Source organism: Chionomys nivalis, chromosome 22 (genome assembly GCF_950005125.1).
Source record: "Chionomys nivalis chromosome 22, mChiNiv1.1, whole genome shotgun sequence".
In the NCBI taxonomy this organism is placed as follows: domain Eukaryota; kingdom Metazoa; phylum Chordata; class Mammalia; order Rodentia; family Cricetidae; genus Chionomys; species Chionomys nivalis.
In genome coordinates this window covers 29,197,231-29,211,992 of record NC_080107.1, presented here as the reverse complement: position 1 = coordinate 29,211,992, position 14,762 = coordinate 29,197,231, and the positions used below count along the sequence as shown (strand labels likewise).

The 14,762-nt window shown below is 46.0% G+C and overlaps 1 protein-coding gene across 1 annotated transcript in view; it reads left to right on the top strand.

Moving 5' to 3' along the window:
- Kif5c (kinesin family member 5C) overlaps positions 1-14,762 on the top strand; it is a 153,840-nt gene that overhangs the window by 55,864 nt on the left and 83,214 nt on the right. The window contains exons 3-7 of the mRNA XM_057754671.1: positions 2,510-2,583; positions 8,401-8,505; positions 12,210-12,258; positions 12,535-12,590; positions 13,352-13,439. Coding sequence (XP_057610654.1) covers positions 2,510-2,583; positions 8,401-8,505; positions 12,210-12,258; positions 12,535-12,590; positions 13,352-13,439 — 372 coding nt within the window. The remainder of the gene's footprint in view (positions 1-2,509; positions 2,584-8,400; positions 8,506-12,209; positions 12,259-12,534; positions 12,591-13,351; positions 13,440-14,762) is intronic.

The following is a 14,762-nucleotide window of genomic DNA, read 5'->3' as shown; positions in this document are numbered from 1 at the left end:
GTGAGGGTGGTCCAGAGGCTTCATGGAGATGCCAGCTTCCTTCTCTCTTGTCAGAGGAGGAGCTGTGGGCTGGATTTAGTCTCTGAATCCTTTAGGGCGTGCTCAAATCCATTGCATTTTGTTACTGCAGAGAGCAGGGCCACATGTGAGGACAGGAGCTGGGTCGGAAGCCGGGTGGAATCGGGAGCCCTGCGTACACAGGAGGGCAAAGTAAGAAAGGCCAGGCCTGTCAGTGTGAGGAGAGGTGTGTAATTCTAATAAAGGAAGGTTTTCTGTTGGGAGCGTGACAGTGCATGGCATTCCACTTGCCTGCGGTTGTTTGTGTTATGAGTGTTGAATTTTAAAAGCACAGCTGAAGGATGGAGCCCCTTTCTTCGGGTTCCTCAAAGGACATTTGTGTGGTAGTATAGAGGCACCCTGCCCTGGTGCTGTCTCCAGCCCTGAGGAATCTTTTCTCTGAGAGTTGACATTTTCATGGAAACTGAAGCTTAAACCTCCAACCCTAACACTGGCTTCTTCAGTGTTTTTTTTTTTTTTTTTTTTTTTTTTTGGCTTCCTGCTGTTACCAAGGAAACCACTCTCCTAAACCATTTCCAGAAGACTGATGTGAGTGAGGATTCCCCACCCCCAGCTTGATGCAAACTCTTTTTTTTTTTTTTTAACGTTTTATTGATTCTTTGAGGATTTTGCATCATGCAACCCCCATCCTGGTCATCTTCCCAGACCCTGGATTCCACGCTCTGCCCTTGCATCCTTCCCCACAAAACAAAATTTAAGAGTAAAATCAACACCAAACATCCCTCCCAAACAAAGCAAAACAAATGAACAAAAAAGCAAATAAAAAAATGGTATCGAAGTTATAATGTTGCCCAGTGAGTCACACAGTATAACTATCCTTTAGTTCATATATCTTCACTTGTAAGTGTTCATTGCCACGAGTCTGGTTCGAGACATCTGGCTTCTGCTACCCCCTCTCTGGGATGCCTCTTGGATATCCATCCTATTGTACTGGGTCATAGAGATCCTGTACCTTTGGATCTGTAGGTTTGGCCCCTTCACGTGCTCCAACAGTTTACAGATGATTGAGGTGGGTGCTGAGGTGGGCTGCCTTGTAGTCCTAGTTCTGGGCATGGGTGGTAGCTGGGTTCGTCAGCCCGCCCGCTTTCCCTCTTCGTCACCCCCCAGGCGATCTCTCCAGTGTTGCCTCAGGTAGCTCACCCAGTGATGGAAACTCTTAAAGGCTGCTAGGATTTTCTTTTTAATCTTATTTTTTGTTTCCTGTTTTTTAACTCCCTGAAGGAAAATCCTTTCTTCTCTCATCCTAAGTTATATACTCTAACAATCTCAGATTGGTAAAATATGTATGATTTAAGAAAAAAAAAACCCTAGCAACCAAAACAAACAAACAAAAACAAATAAAGTGAACATAATAAAATTTAGAGAGGGGATCATCCCTCTCTGAAAGAGATAGAGTTGACGGGCTGGCATACTTTTCTCACATGGTCCCAAGTAGCATCCTCTATAGAGGGCACCCAGCCTTGCCCTCACCGTCAACCACACTAGCATCCTTTGTACAGGGCACCCCTCCTCACCCTCACCGTCAACCACACTAGCATCCTCTGTGCAGGGCACCCCTCCTTGCCCTCACCATCAGCCGCATTAAGAATTGCTCCCTTGGTGCTGAATGGTGGGTCAAGGATATTAATTATGCATTGTTTTCCTTTCCACGAGGGCTGTATAGATGAGGGGAAGGCAGGAGGGAATATGTTTTAATCACCTCTGCTGCTTGGAAAGAATTCCCTCAGATGATCTTCAGCTCTGCAACACGAAGCAGCCCCCACCTGCTCGCCTCCTCTCAGCCCTGTGTGAAACGGAAGCCGGCCTGCCATGCTTGTGGGCTTTCACAGTGCGCTTATTGTGTAATTAAGAGAAATTCCTGATGTCGGTGGGCCCAGGCAATCCTGCTAGCAAGACAGTGGGAACACAGGCTCTAAATCAGGCCTGCTGGTTTCCAGGCTGATTGGCTTGTCTGTGGGGCTCCGTTGGCAGTGTGGTTGGTGCCTCTCCTTCCTCTAGCTCTAGTCTGTGTGGATGGGGCTCTGGCGGGATCTTCATGGGAAGCGACTCCAAGGATCCAGATTTAAGCTGACCCAGACCAAACCTTCAGACAAGACGGTCTTTTCTACTCTCCAGAAGCCGAAAGCCTGCTTGCTTTTTCTCCTCAATGATCTCACGAGACCGACATATAGACGAAAGCTTCGAGTAGCTAAAAATGGCTCTACCCCTTTAGTCAGACAATCTGTAGAAATGCAAGTCCCTTTCTTGTTATTTGTGGGACAACAGACTCATTTCTGTTCTTATTTCACAATCGTACTTAAAAAGCACATGTAGTTAGCACATACTGTGTAAGAATGAGACGGGCCATTTGGAAACTGTAACTGACTCACGCAACCGATACCAGTGTAGGATCAAAGTAACGAATTCATTTGAATCTATTTTATGTTCGCAGATGTCCTGGAGGGTTACAATGGGACAATTTTTGCATATGGGCAGACTTCATCAGGAAAAACCCATACCATGGAGGTAAGTTTGCACTGTTAGTACCTGAGGGGCCGGTGCTTTCGGCAAAGCTTGAGATGTGTATGTCAGCAGAGATGATTAGGTTGGGGAGTTTTAAAGTAGCACTGAGTATCTGGGGCAGGCGGTGGCACAGGCCTTTAATCTCAGCACTCGAGAGGGAGAGAGGCAGGTGGGTCTCTGTGAATTCAAGGCCAGCCTGGTCTACAAGGTGAGTTCCAGGATAGCCAGTGTTGTTACACAGAGAAACTTTGCCCACATCCAGAGTGAATGTGAACTGGTGTGTACCTTCTGATGTGAACTGGTGTGCTGATGTGAACTGGTGTGTACCTTTTTCTGAAAGGTGCACCCCAGGTCTGTGCAAGCACTGAAAGAGGTGGACCTGCTCACGTTTTGACTGGAGAGCTGGGTGGCTTCAGGCTGTCTCCCAAACGGGGACCCTTTATTGTCTCCTTTCCTGGTTTCTGCTGGTTTTTGCTTGGGACCCCTGAAGGCCTTTGGTGCTGGCTAATCTATCCAAAGGCTAGGCCCCCCTGATGGTGAGGAGAGGCGAGGACGGTTATTCTATGACAAAGCACCGAGTGCATTTGGGGAATTCAGCTTACAAGCAGCAGGGCAGGATGAATCCTTTATCCTTCAAGCTAAGGTTTTTTCCTTTCTGAATCCCTCCTGGGAGCAGCAGTGAGGTGGCTTTAGCAGAATAGGTTCAGCTCATGAATCATTTCTATTGAAGAGGAGATTTCAAAGGCATGAGGCTACAGGCTTCAGAACTCGGAAGTTCTGGGTGCTAAATCGAGTGTAGGGAGGGGTGCTTGGGGAATCTTGTTTCTGTTGTGTTGACTTTCTTTTGCCCGTTTTGCAGAAGACAAAGTGGCCTGGAGACCGTGCAGATTAAAGAAGCATGAGGTTCATTTGCCGCCTCTTCTCCATCAGAACTGTTGCCCCAAACATGGGCTATGTTAGCTAGGTGTCTCCGCACCTCACACCCCCCAGCAGTACATTCCAGAAGACCTGGGCTTAGTTTCTCCTCTCTTCAGTTTGCCTCTCTTAAGGGCCCCCAGGCCCTTGCCCTTGCAGGCACTGGCAAAGTTTAGTAGCTTTTGGTTCCCAGCCCCGCCTTTTTTGAAGATGGAGGATGGGGGTGGGGGATTACTGTAGTGGAAGAAGGAGAGGGCATGTTCTCAAAGGGAATCTTTTAATTTTTAGTTTTTTTTGAAAATTAGTAAGGTGTGTGTAACATGCGAGAAAAACCCTTTACTATTTTAAATCTCCAGGCTATTAAGGAATGCTTACTAGAGAGAATTCTAAGCTCTGGGATTAATTTATCATTGAGAAATATAAAGTATTTGCTAAATGTCAGAAACTTAAAAACTGTAAACATTAAGAGAGACTGTCCTGCAAAGGGCGACTCTGGAAGACAGTGACTGGGTGTAGGTGCTGGGGAGGGGGTGTGCCTGTCCTTCAGTGCTGGCATGGGGACACTTTGTAAAATGAGATTCTCTGGGGTCTTTGGTACCTTTGCAGTGTAAATTCAACTCGTCTGCCTTGAGCGCACTCCTGGGGGACCTGAAGGGAGCTGGATTCTACACTGTCATCTGAGTTCTCCAAATTCTGTCACCTCCGCGTATTTGTCAGTTGTCCTGAGTTACTTCTTTGCTGTTTGGTCCACCTGCAGCTGGGAGGAGCTGGCTGAATCTCTTCCCTGTCACCCAGCACTCCCTTCCCCACACTGGATCCTGGTCTTCTGTAGGTGCTGGCAGACTGGGAAAGGTGAGGGGTCTGCTAAGCGGAGACCAGAGGAAAGAAGTCTCTGCAAGCTGCAGTCATAGACTGTAGGAAACAGAAATTCAGGACCCTGGAATGCAGTTAAAGAAGAAATGCTTGGCAGGGTTTGTGTCTCCTAAAAGGAGGAGTTCATATATTCAGAAATTGTACACAATGATCTTTCAAAGGCATTCAGGAGGGATGTTAGTTCCCTGAGGGAACCAACTGTCACATTTTAAAACAGTTTTTTATTTTTTCTTAATCCCCCTATTTTGGGTCTGGCATCCAGTGGTGTTGACTTTATCTTCTGTTAAAGAGACCAACATACAATCCTCCATAAAATTGGAAAGATTAGCTTCTCATGATGCTGCATTTAAGGGGGATTTTCAGGTAAAAATAGAACCCACTGGCCAAGACTAGTCCTGAGGATGGTAGACCCCGTCACACAAGAACCATGGGCTTGTCAGGAGGATATGCAGGTTCCTAGAGAGTGTTGAGTGCTGGCTACAGACAGGCAGGGGGTAGGATCTGTCATTTCTTGGACTTTGTCTGATGCTAGGCGGGCTGTCGCGTGGTGGTTCGTGGTGGTGCACTCAGTGGCCCTCTTGAGCGCGGCTGGGAGATGACTGGGGTCACCTTGCGGTTTTCCTTCTGTTCAGAGGGACATCTGGAGGCCAGAGGAGTCATGTAGTCTTTCCGGCCACCTTGTAAACCAGTCTAATGATTCCTAACGAAATCAAAAGTGCACGGCGCTCACACATGGCAGGCAGCTTGCTTCTCATCTACAGTGTTTGAGGAAAGGGTGGAAGCCAGCGAGGCTGCTGGCAGAGGACAAAGGGAGTCTTGTTGAGTGGCCAGTGGACTGTGTCTTTTTTCTCCCCTGTACCTGTTCCTGGAGGGCTATATTCAGCTGGAAAAGTGTCTGAAGAGCATCATACGGAACACAGCTATAAAGTGCTCATCCTGTTTGCTCCCTTGGAGGAGCTACAGATAGCAGCTCACTTATTTGTACCATGCGTCCCTTATCCCTGAGCCAGACTACACTTTGGCTGTCTTTGACAGGGCTTGCTTGTTCTCAGTTCCTGGTTTTGCTGCTGCCAGCCCACCCCTGCTGCCCACAGCCTCTGTTCAGCCTAGATTTCAATCATCCCATACATCCCATATATCTCCCAGGGAAGCCATCTCTTGTACCTCAGCTGCAAGGGCCTTCACACTCACTGAATTCGCCTCTCTTCATAGCCTGATGACCGCGTTGTGTTTGTGCATGTATGTTTCATCTGGAAGCAGTTAACTTGGAAACAGTAAGCTCTTTATATACACACAGACACAGACTCAGACACTCCATATATATTATGCATATTGTTTCCGTATATGTCACACACGGGCATTCTACATGCAGCACACACATATAATATAAACACAGACACAACACACTTATGCACTGGCACTCCATATATTCATACATATACTACACACACATTCCATATTCGCCACACAGAAAACATATACCATACAGATATCCTTCACATATATGCATCACAAACATATACATTATACCGCCCATATATATACATGAATGAACAAAATTTATGCCCTGGCAATGCTGAAGCATGCATGGGCAGCCCGTATATGGCGGTTCTGTTGAACTTGTCCATATTGGGTTTCATGGTCTAAGCTGAGGACAACTGACCAGGTCTCTTTCTCAAAAGGGCACCAGACCTCATTACAGACGGTTGTGAGCTGCCATGTGGTTGCTGGGAATTGAACTCAGAACCTTTGGAAGAACAGGCAGTGCTCTTAACCACTGAGCCATCTCCACACAGATGTTATCTCTCTTCACACTGCCACATAACAAATAGACACATATCTCATGTACATCACGCACTCCCATATATCACACATGTATTCCACAAGCACAGTCTCACTCACCATATACTATTAATATCATACACACACTCTCCCTGCCCTGGGAGGGAGGCTAATTTTAAGTCAGGAATCAATAAAAGATGGTCTGTTGGGAGAGAACGACCTAGGAAAACACATTTGCGTCAATTATAAATGACTTTTAGATTACCAGTTTCTCTTCTCTGGTTGGTTGAGCCCTAAGAAGAAGCTAGAGGGTTATCATGGATTATTCAAGAGCTCTGGAGGTTTGAGTAGAAAAGACTTTTGATTGACTGAATGGGGCAGTGAACCTTAACTGGAAGAAAATCTGTGTTTTTATCATAGGAATCTTTTGCTAATAGTCTCTGCAGTGTAGACTCCATGGCCATGGTCTGTTTGGTTTGTGTTTGTGATGGACTATGTGATTTAAATGTGGTCAAGATTTTGAAAGCCCGAGTCTCAGTTATGTGGTGCTGTTTTCCTACGATAACATGCTGTACTAGCCTGGGGTAGAACACTGTTTTAGGACTGCTGAGGTCAAGTGAGTCCCACCCCAGCTTAGAGAGAGCCTGTTGGGAGCTGCATATTAGAATGCTAACGTTTGCTTAGTCCTCATGACGGGAACACTCTATGTATTCTATTGAACTTAAACTCTGCACTAATTTTAAACAGCAAGTACTTTGCCAAGTCTCCTGAGTGTTAGGCCAACTCTATTTTTAGTGTGTCTAGAACCAAACTAAAACACAATGTAAATACATCATCTGACTTATTGTTCTTGATAGTCGAGGGCAGCATGCCAGGATAGCCAGAGAGGAGAGTAGCCCAGCAGGTCTGAATTCTGCACCCATATTGCTTTTTAATAGAGCTGAAAGTCAGCAGTCTGATGAGCCAAGAAATTATGACACCAAGCCTTTAATGCCTCTGTCCTTGTGGGCTCTTGCTTTTGCAAACTCAAATGTTGACTTAGAAGTCCTGATGAGGAGTTGTATGATGAAGACCTGAAGGAAAAAGGGACTTCATTGAGGAAAATAAAGTTGGCCTCACGGCACAGGGCAGCTCTGCCCCAGGTATCTGGGTCTAATTGGTAAAGAAAGGTTGTTGGGCATCCCCAAGGACTGAGGAGAAAACTGGTTTTGTGTTGTTCCTAGAGGTTTATAACTCCCAATGAGTCTAAAAAACTTCTTCAGGGGTTCAGTCACTGCAGAGCTGCAGGCCGTGTTCATGGACATGTGGGAGAGGACTTGAGTGTTCAAGAGAAGACTCTGTGGAGCTGTGTTCCGTAAGGTCACACCAAAACCATGACTTTAAACCCTTCAGGATCCCTTTGGTAGGAATTGCAGGCTATTGTCTCTCCCACTCTCTCTCCACATTCCCGCAAATAGGGAGTGGTCCCAGGGCTCTCCACATCCCCAGCCATTGTGGCATCTTTTAAGAGTTTTCATAGGTGGAAAAAGAAATTTGGGGCACTAAAAGTGGATTTAGTAATGTTCAAAGAGAGTATTTGTCCCTCTATCTTTCTACCTGCAAGGTAAAATGAATAAAAGTGGTTATAAAAAAAACTAATTCAGGCTGAGAATTATAGATTTCAAAAAGAAATTGATGGAATGGATTTTCTTGGCTGGTTCGAAAAATAATCCTGAAGAAGATACTTTGAGAGTGAAGATTTTAGAAAATTTTGAACAATGATTAATTATCCTTCCTCACGGTGATTTTATTCAGGATTAGTTTACCTGGGCGTGGTAGTTCTGACCAATTCGTAAATATTACAAGTTAAGCTAAAGCAAGCCCATTCCCTGTCCCACCTTCTTCCTTCTCACCCTCTCATTGTCTGTGTGCCTTTCGATTTGCAAGGCTGGGCTGGGCACAGCCAGGACAGCCCTCTGCTGGATACAAAGGGGAACACATTGTGTACTCAGGTGGATTCCCCAGGGAGCCAACAGCTATATGTGGGTGCTTCATGTTTTGTAGCTAGAACTAATGCCTGTTTTAAACCCTCCCTACCAACCTCTACAAACTTTTGTTTGTTGTACAGCACCCAAGCAAAACATGACCCACAAAATCAACTTGGATTTTACAGCTGAAACAACTTTATTTGAGAAATGAAGACTCCCGTTCCTCTCCTATGTATCTCCCAACACTCCTTTGACGGCTGGTGTTTACATTTTTCACTCACAGGGGAAGTTGCATGACCCTCAACTGATGGGTATCATACCGAGGATTGCACATGATATTTTTGATCATATCTATTCCATGGATGAGAACCTGGAGTTTCACATCAAGGTAAGCGCTTTTCACTAAGAACAAGACAGGACTCTAGGTCCTAAGTCTCATTTCTCAGTCTTGTTCCTTTCAAACAGATATGAAAGATGGTCTCTTTTAATTCAAGTATCTTTCTGTGGGAAGCTGACCCTACCCGTACCGTTAATGACCTAGGGTCGGTACCAAGCTTTTGGAATGGTTTGCTTGAAATAGCAACATAAGGAAGGCACAAGCTCCCTCCACGATGGAATCATCTTAGTCATCACCTGGGCTCTCCCCATTACCCTATGAATGTCTGAAGATAGGCCAGGAATATGTCTCTGTGTGGGCTAGGACACCATTCCCCAATATGAAGTCCATGGAACGCAATTCCTTGTGTTTCCAATTGGGGAGCTGGCAGAGGAAAGTATCATATGGCCAAAGAAACTCAAAAAATACCTTGTTGACCAGTGCTCAACTTAGGACAAGTTCACGCGCTGTCTTAAATCGTGTGCCTCTCAAAGGGAATGCTCACTCCCCACCCAACTGCATAGTGACTCCTTCATCCCTCTTTGAGAAGAGAATCTCCCTTTCTCTTCCTCCTTGTTATTATTTTATTTTAACCCAGAACCACTAATCTTGCTTACATTTGAATTGAAAGGGGGATTCTATTATCATAGCCATTAAATCGTAAAAGAGATGTCAAAAGGTAGAGATTGTGGCTGCTTGGGGCAGGCTGTGGAGATCAGGGCATTCCAACCTGGGTTTCCCTTTCTTTTTAAAATTAAAAAAAAAATGAGATGTAGTTTAGATGGCATAAAATTAATCCTTTATAAACATAATTTTGTGGAGTTTAGTATATTCCCCAAACTGTACACCGATCATCCTTATCTAAAACTTTGATATTTCCTCTACCCCTGAAACAAACTGTACCTTCTATCCCTTCTCTTCAACACTTCCATTTGCCTCTCACCTTTTGCTTGGGAGGCTCTTGGGCAGTGTGGCAGCCCCTTGTCCGAATGTTTCCAAGTCCGCATTCTTCTGGGAAGGGAGGGGTTGGCGGCCCAACCTAGAGCAGTCCTGCCCTGCTTTTGTGTGCCCAAATACACACGGTGTCTGGGTCTCCATCTGTGTAACCAGATGTGTTGAAGGAAAGCTTGAACATCAGTCCGCACGACCACCCAGTGGGTTAGTCACGAGGAAGCTGAAGCTCAAACCCAGACAGAGGATCCAAATAAACCCTGGCACCAAACTGATACTCAGCACCTATTTCGTTGTATGGGAGTCCCCCCCTCCCCCAGCCCTGGTGAAGTGGCTCAGTGGGTAACGCATTTGCTGCCTGACAGCCCAAGTTGAATCCCTTAGCACCACGAGTGGAGGAAGAGAACTGACTCCCCCAGGTCATTCTCTACACGTGCCCCAGGGCTCACATGACCCAGGGCTCGGCCCTTCCCACCCCCACACAAAATAAACAAACGCCTGCAGCAATCACTTTCCACCCCTCGCCCCCCTTATTTATTTCTACAACAAATTGTTCCCGAATTTACATTCCAAAAGGCCACTGCTGGCTGTTTGCCCAATTATGAATTACATCCCGCGTAAATCACGTGTGCGCGTGCGCTGGTGAAAGCTTGCTTCTACCGCTAGCAGGCTTCCTCATCTGAGGCTACAGCCCTTTGATGGGCTCAAGATTTAGGGGCTTAGTGCCTCTTTAAGGCTGTTTACGCCGACACCCTTTACATGACTGCAGAGGTCTTAAGTGATAATCCTGAATAAGATGTTAAACCAATTACCGCCCTGGAACTAGTGTCTTGTGTCAGAATCTTATTATGATGAAGAGCGGCGCTGGCTTGAAATGGTGGGGGAGGGGAAGAATAGTTCCTCCGTCTCTAGAGTGAAATCTCACCGTGCAGGTTCCCATTGTGCATTTCGTGGTTGAGCTTGCTTTCCTATTAATAAGAATTGTCAGTGAATAACTTATTAGCTGTGCAAACTCTGCGTTCTGAACTTACAAGCTAACAGGCTAAACCAAAAGAGGCCCAATTAAGGCAGGATTGAAAATCTCCTTAAGGCATCCCACAAAGGTTTTGAATGTTATTTCTGATCATGCCGTTGTTCATCACCAAGCAATGCCTATTGGTGTTCCTTCTGTCTGGTCTCACAAGGCATTTGAAATAACAAAATAAATTTTGACGCCTCACAAAAGCAGAAATTAACAATCAGAATTTGATTTTAACTTGTATGAAATATGAATAGGAATTTAATTGCCAGACTTGGCAGTACATGGGGTTTTTTTTAGATGTAATTAATTTTTTTCTGTAATTTGTCGAAGTAAAATTACATGCTTAGGATCTCCAAAGTTGAGGAAGACTGTAATCAAAATGCATTGTATGAAAGTATAAAAAATATTAAATTAAAAAAATTCAGAGGTAGTGGGAAATCGTAGGGGCAGTAGGGCAGTCAGGTTGGCACCAGAATGGGGTGCCAAGGAGGCCTGGTTAGAGATGACTAAACTGGGCTTTGAGGACTGGACTCTGGGGAATGTGGCCACTTGAAAGACTAGAGAGAACAGTTAGGGCTGCCTTTGCTCAGACGTACAGTACAATTGTGCCTTGCATGTGTAAGGCTCTGAGTTTAAGCCCCGAGAAAAACCTCTAGACAACCAGAGCAAATTAACAAAAACAAAGAACTGGGAGAACAGGGCGGGGAGCCTTCTGCCTGTCAGGAGTGTCCAGAAGAGAGGGGATGAGGAGTTGGGCAGATGAACAGGTAGGAGTTATTACAGGTACAGGAATCCAGGAGTAGGCACCACAATGCCAGCTGCTGATTGTAGATTTCAAAGCAAGGATCTCAAAGATACCAGGAACTGTGATGTGGGAGGTACCAGATGGTGGTACACAAGAGATAACGAACCAGGACTAAGCTGGGAGAGACATTAGTGCCAGAGCCCAGGAGTTCCCCAAACTAGAGGTAGGGTTTGTCCAATCCTGAAGTTTCACCTGGCTAGGCAGTGCCCAGATTTCCAGTAGTCATAATCATGGCTGTCCTAACGATGGGATATATCCTGAGAACTGGAAGATAAGTTTATCATTTTGTAAGCATCATAGATAACTTAAGTCAAACAAGGAATCTATGCTATCACTAGACTGTCCTCTTGCTCAGCCCTCTGACCTCGGATGACAGGCGTAAGCCACCACACCTGGCCAGTCATCTTCACTAAGCCACATTTGTCCCAACCCTTCAAACACTCCCATCCTGGCTGCCTTCCACCATACTCTCCCAGGTGTCCCAAGCATCCTTAGTGTCTCCCTGCTTCCTTCACATTAACGTGGAAGCTGTGTTCCCCTGGGTCTGATGAGGTCATGACATCATGCAGTCGCTTGAGATCTAGATGAACATCACTGGTTTAGGATGCTTTCTCTTGTGACTTTTACCACACATGGGCATTATTTGGTGTTCAGCTAAGGTGAAACTTAGGTCCTCTTGTAAGAAGCTGTCTGGCACTTGAGTGGAGTCCAGAGGAGCCAACAGTGTGGAGCTCAAGAGTGGTCCATGTTTGACAGGTAGTCACAATGACAGGTAGTCACAATGACTCAGGAGGAGCTCATGAGTTCTATGCTGAGGACTCTGATACTCACTTGGTGCCCACTTTTTCAACCACAGTAAAAGCCTTCATGAGTTTAGTAGTGATATTTTTGAAACGTGGTATGGTATTTCTATCCCAATTTCAATCTCTTTCTACCTAGGTTTCCTATTTTGAGATCTACTTGGACAAAATCAGGGACTTGCTTGACGGTAAGCTCCGCCTGAATGTGATCGTGGTGTGAGCTCTGTAATCGAAGCGGGGGTGGGGGGAGGTGTTGAGATGAGTTAGGGCACTTCTGCTTGGGCAGCTGATGAGAATTTAGAGAGATGTTTGCCTTCAGGCTCTGTGCTCTTTTCAGCTTGAACTTGCAAATTCTGAAAGGATTGGACTTGCCTGTCTTCTTTAAGCATGGCTGTTCTTCCTGCAGTACTGGGTTTCAAACTTTCCTTTTCTTCTTTGCATACCATCGGTTTTTGTCACCACAGTGTCCAAGACCAACCTGGCTGTCCACGAAGATAAAAACAGAGTCCCCTATGTAAAGGTATGAGAAGGGTTGGGGGTGATGCCGCTGACTTCTCTCTCTCTGGTGACTGTCCAAATAATTATTACATGAGCCCTATAAAGAGTCCCCAAAAGGCATTGTTAACCCTGAGCCTTATCTATAATATTGACCTGTTACAAAAATCAAGATTCAGCTGCTTCATCTGTAGCTTTCCTATATGTAAATTATTTTTATTATGTTTTTGTGCTGGGATCTAATCCAGTGCTTCGTGTATAAGCTATGAGCTATTATACACAGCCTTCTTTAGGAATGCTATTATCTAAATAGTATTATTTAGTATTGCTCATCTTAAAGAGGTTTGGGGGTTGAATGCAATGGTTTATGATTTGTACTTCATAGAAGTAGCATCCTTTGCACTCTGTTGATGTCTGAAATGGTAAAGAGGAAGTCCGTTTGCATTTCTTCTCCTCTCATAGATTTTTCTCTTTTTCTTTTCTGTCCTCCGAAAGTCTCGCTGTAGGGTATGAACACAGCTTAAAAAGCATTTCCTCCAGCTTTATATCTCGGGGCCAGCTTTCTAGTTTCTAGTTTCCCAGGGCTAGCTAGCTCCCACTTCTCTTTAATGTAGAATCCAAGCCCCAGGCAAGGCGGAAACACAGTGGCCAGCATCACATCTGTCCTGTTTATCTGTGCCTTTAGGAAAAAAAGGAAAGGGGGCCCCTTTTAAAGGTGCTGCTTTAAAATGCTGTTGTTTTTCAACTGTTGTACTGGCCCACCTGACCTACTTCTGACTCTTGCAGGGGTGCACGGAGAGGTTCGTGTCAAGCCCCGAGGAGGTCATGGATGTGATAGATGAGGGCAAAGCAAACCGACACGTGGCCGTGACGAGTAAGTGCGGTGGTGGTGTTCATGCTGTCCCGAGGAATCCCGGTGGCTGCCCTCTGTGCGGGAGGGCCAGGTGATGAGGTACACGTGCTGTTTGCAGGGGAAGGCAGCAGGGAGCTATGAGCAGACGGACCCCGGCCCATGTGCAGAGGGAGTGTGTGCAGTACTCCGAGATCTTGAAGTGTTGGGTGAGATTCCTTGGGTTCTGATAACAGGTTTAAAAAAAAATCTAAGCTAATAAATTCGTGTCCAACTCAAGGAAAAACTACTGGGCTTCTTCCTCTGTAGACGGAGAATAAATGCAAAGGGGGAGTCAGAATAGAGCTGGCAGCTTCCAGGAAATCCCTGCAGCACTCAGGCTTACAGTAGACGCGCTTGCAGAGCTAACGTGCTGGGCAGCGCGCCTGCGCCTGTGTCACGTGTCCAGGAGCTGCACATGCGTATTGGAGCAGCCGCGGCTCTTTTAAAGAGATTAGGGCTGTCCTTTCTAGAGGATGTGGACCAGGAAGTATAAGTTCACAAAGAGCTGAAAGAACTAAGAATTTCTAGTTTGTAGAAGTAAAAACAAAAATCAGGAGAGGATGTGCGCAGTGCAGTGCATCAATGTCCGTCTGGGTTCTGATGCTGAGGAAATGTGATGTCCGCTGAGGCTAGGGGAGGCAGGCTTGACAGCTGCCCCAGGTGAAGCCTGCTGCCGAGGAAGGGAGCGAAGTTACTGACCAGAAGAGATTCTAGCTGGGTGGTGGTGGCGCACGCCTTTAATCCCAGCACTCGGGAGGCAGAGGCAAGTGAATCTCTGTGGGGTCGAGGCCAGCCTGGTCTACAAGAGCTAGTTCCAGGACAGACCCCAACACTACAGAGAAACTCTTGTCTTGAAAAACCAAATTGGGAGGGGGGGGGGGCTAGCTGTAGTAGAGGACTGATCTAGACTCTTCTCGCTGCTGGTGTAAGGCTTCTCCGTGGATGGACTCCAGGTCTGTGATCCAGAACTGAAATTCTTACCCTCTTCTCTACCCTGTAGCTTGTCAGATGACGTTCATGGATGGGGCAGTTTTCAGTGCTGACCTAGGCTTGCATACAGTCTAGGAAAACACTGATTCTTTCTGTTCTGACTGAAACTTCTGTGGACACAAGGAAACTTTCTCGCTGTTTCTTAAGCTGTCAGTCAAGAATCATTCACAGTGTGCCGGCATTGGCTGGCAGCTTCAGAGCCGAGGGTCTATGACGTTTCTAGTGTTGCTAGCATTCTGTCAAGTTGTGAGTGCGTGTGTGCTCATGTGTGCCTGTGTATAGGTGTACATGTGGAAGCTAGAAGACAGGTTGAGG